Below are 559 nucleotides of genomic sequence, written 5' to 3'. Positions count from 1 at the left end.
TGCGCTTCCTGTAATGAGTGGGGGCAAGGAGGTGATGTCTGGCACAGCGAACAGACGAGGAAACACTGGAGATTGTTGCGTGGAGTTGCCTGCATTGCATTGTACATAAATGAGCTTGGCGGGATGAGCTGAAGGCCAGGTTTGGTTTGGGCCGGCTCTGTAAGTTTGGAATGAAAGGATACCTTTGCCTATGTTGCTCATTTCTCTGCTGCCTCGAACAGTGGTTCCCATCAGAGTCGCAATGACACACGTAACAGCCTACATAATCTTTGTGGTACCGGAGACTTGGTTACGGGCGTCACCCCAGTAGCCTGTAATTGCAAGCCTAGCACATGAAGGCTCAGGCTTGGCTCGACCTTTCAGCCTACCAGTTTCGGAGATCATCCAAACTGAGCTTGCCGCACCGCGCTGACGCGAGGTGCATGGATCAACAGTCACCAGGGCACTTCCATTGTAAGTTGACCACCTGTCATCCCCGTCATACACCATGTGTTGCCTGAGTCCAGACAACTTGTCAATCTTGGACAAAGAACGAGACGACGTCACTTTGAGGGGCTGA

The 559-nt window shown here is 52.1% G+C and overlaps 1 protein-coding gene across 1 annotated transcript in view; it reads left to right on the top strand.

Annotated features, from left to right (window-relative positions):
- Positions 1 to 332: 332 nt before the first annotated feature.
- The window catches only part of VDBG_01127 (predicted protein), a gene marked incomplete at both ends in the record, with an annotated part of 1,506 nt that continues 1,279 nt past the window's right edge, over positions 333 to 559 (top strand). Inside the window, one exon of the mRNA XM_003009398.1 lies at positions 333 to 453. Coding sequence (XP_003009444.1) covers positions 333 to 453 — 121 coding nt within the window. The remainder of the gene's footprint in view (positions 454 to 559) is intronic.

The sequence above is a fragment of the Verticillium alfalfae genome, genomic scaffold (genome assembly GCF_000150825.1).
Source record: "Verticillium alfalfae VaMs.102 supercont1.1 genomic scaffold, whole genome shotgun sequence".
Taxonomy (NCBI): Eukaryota; Fungi; Ascomycota; class Sordariomycetes; order Glomerellales; family Plectosphaerellaceae; genus Verticillium; species Verticillium alfalfae.
Note: the sequence above shows the minus strand (reverse complement) of the source record. Positions and strands in the feature narration are given on the sequence as shown.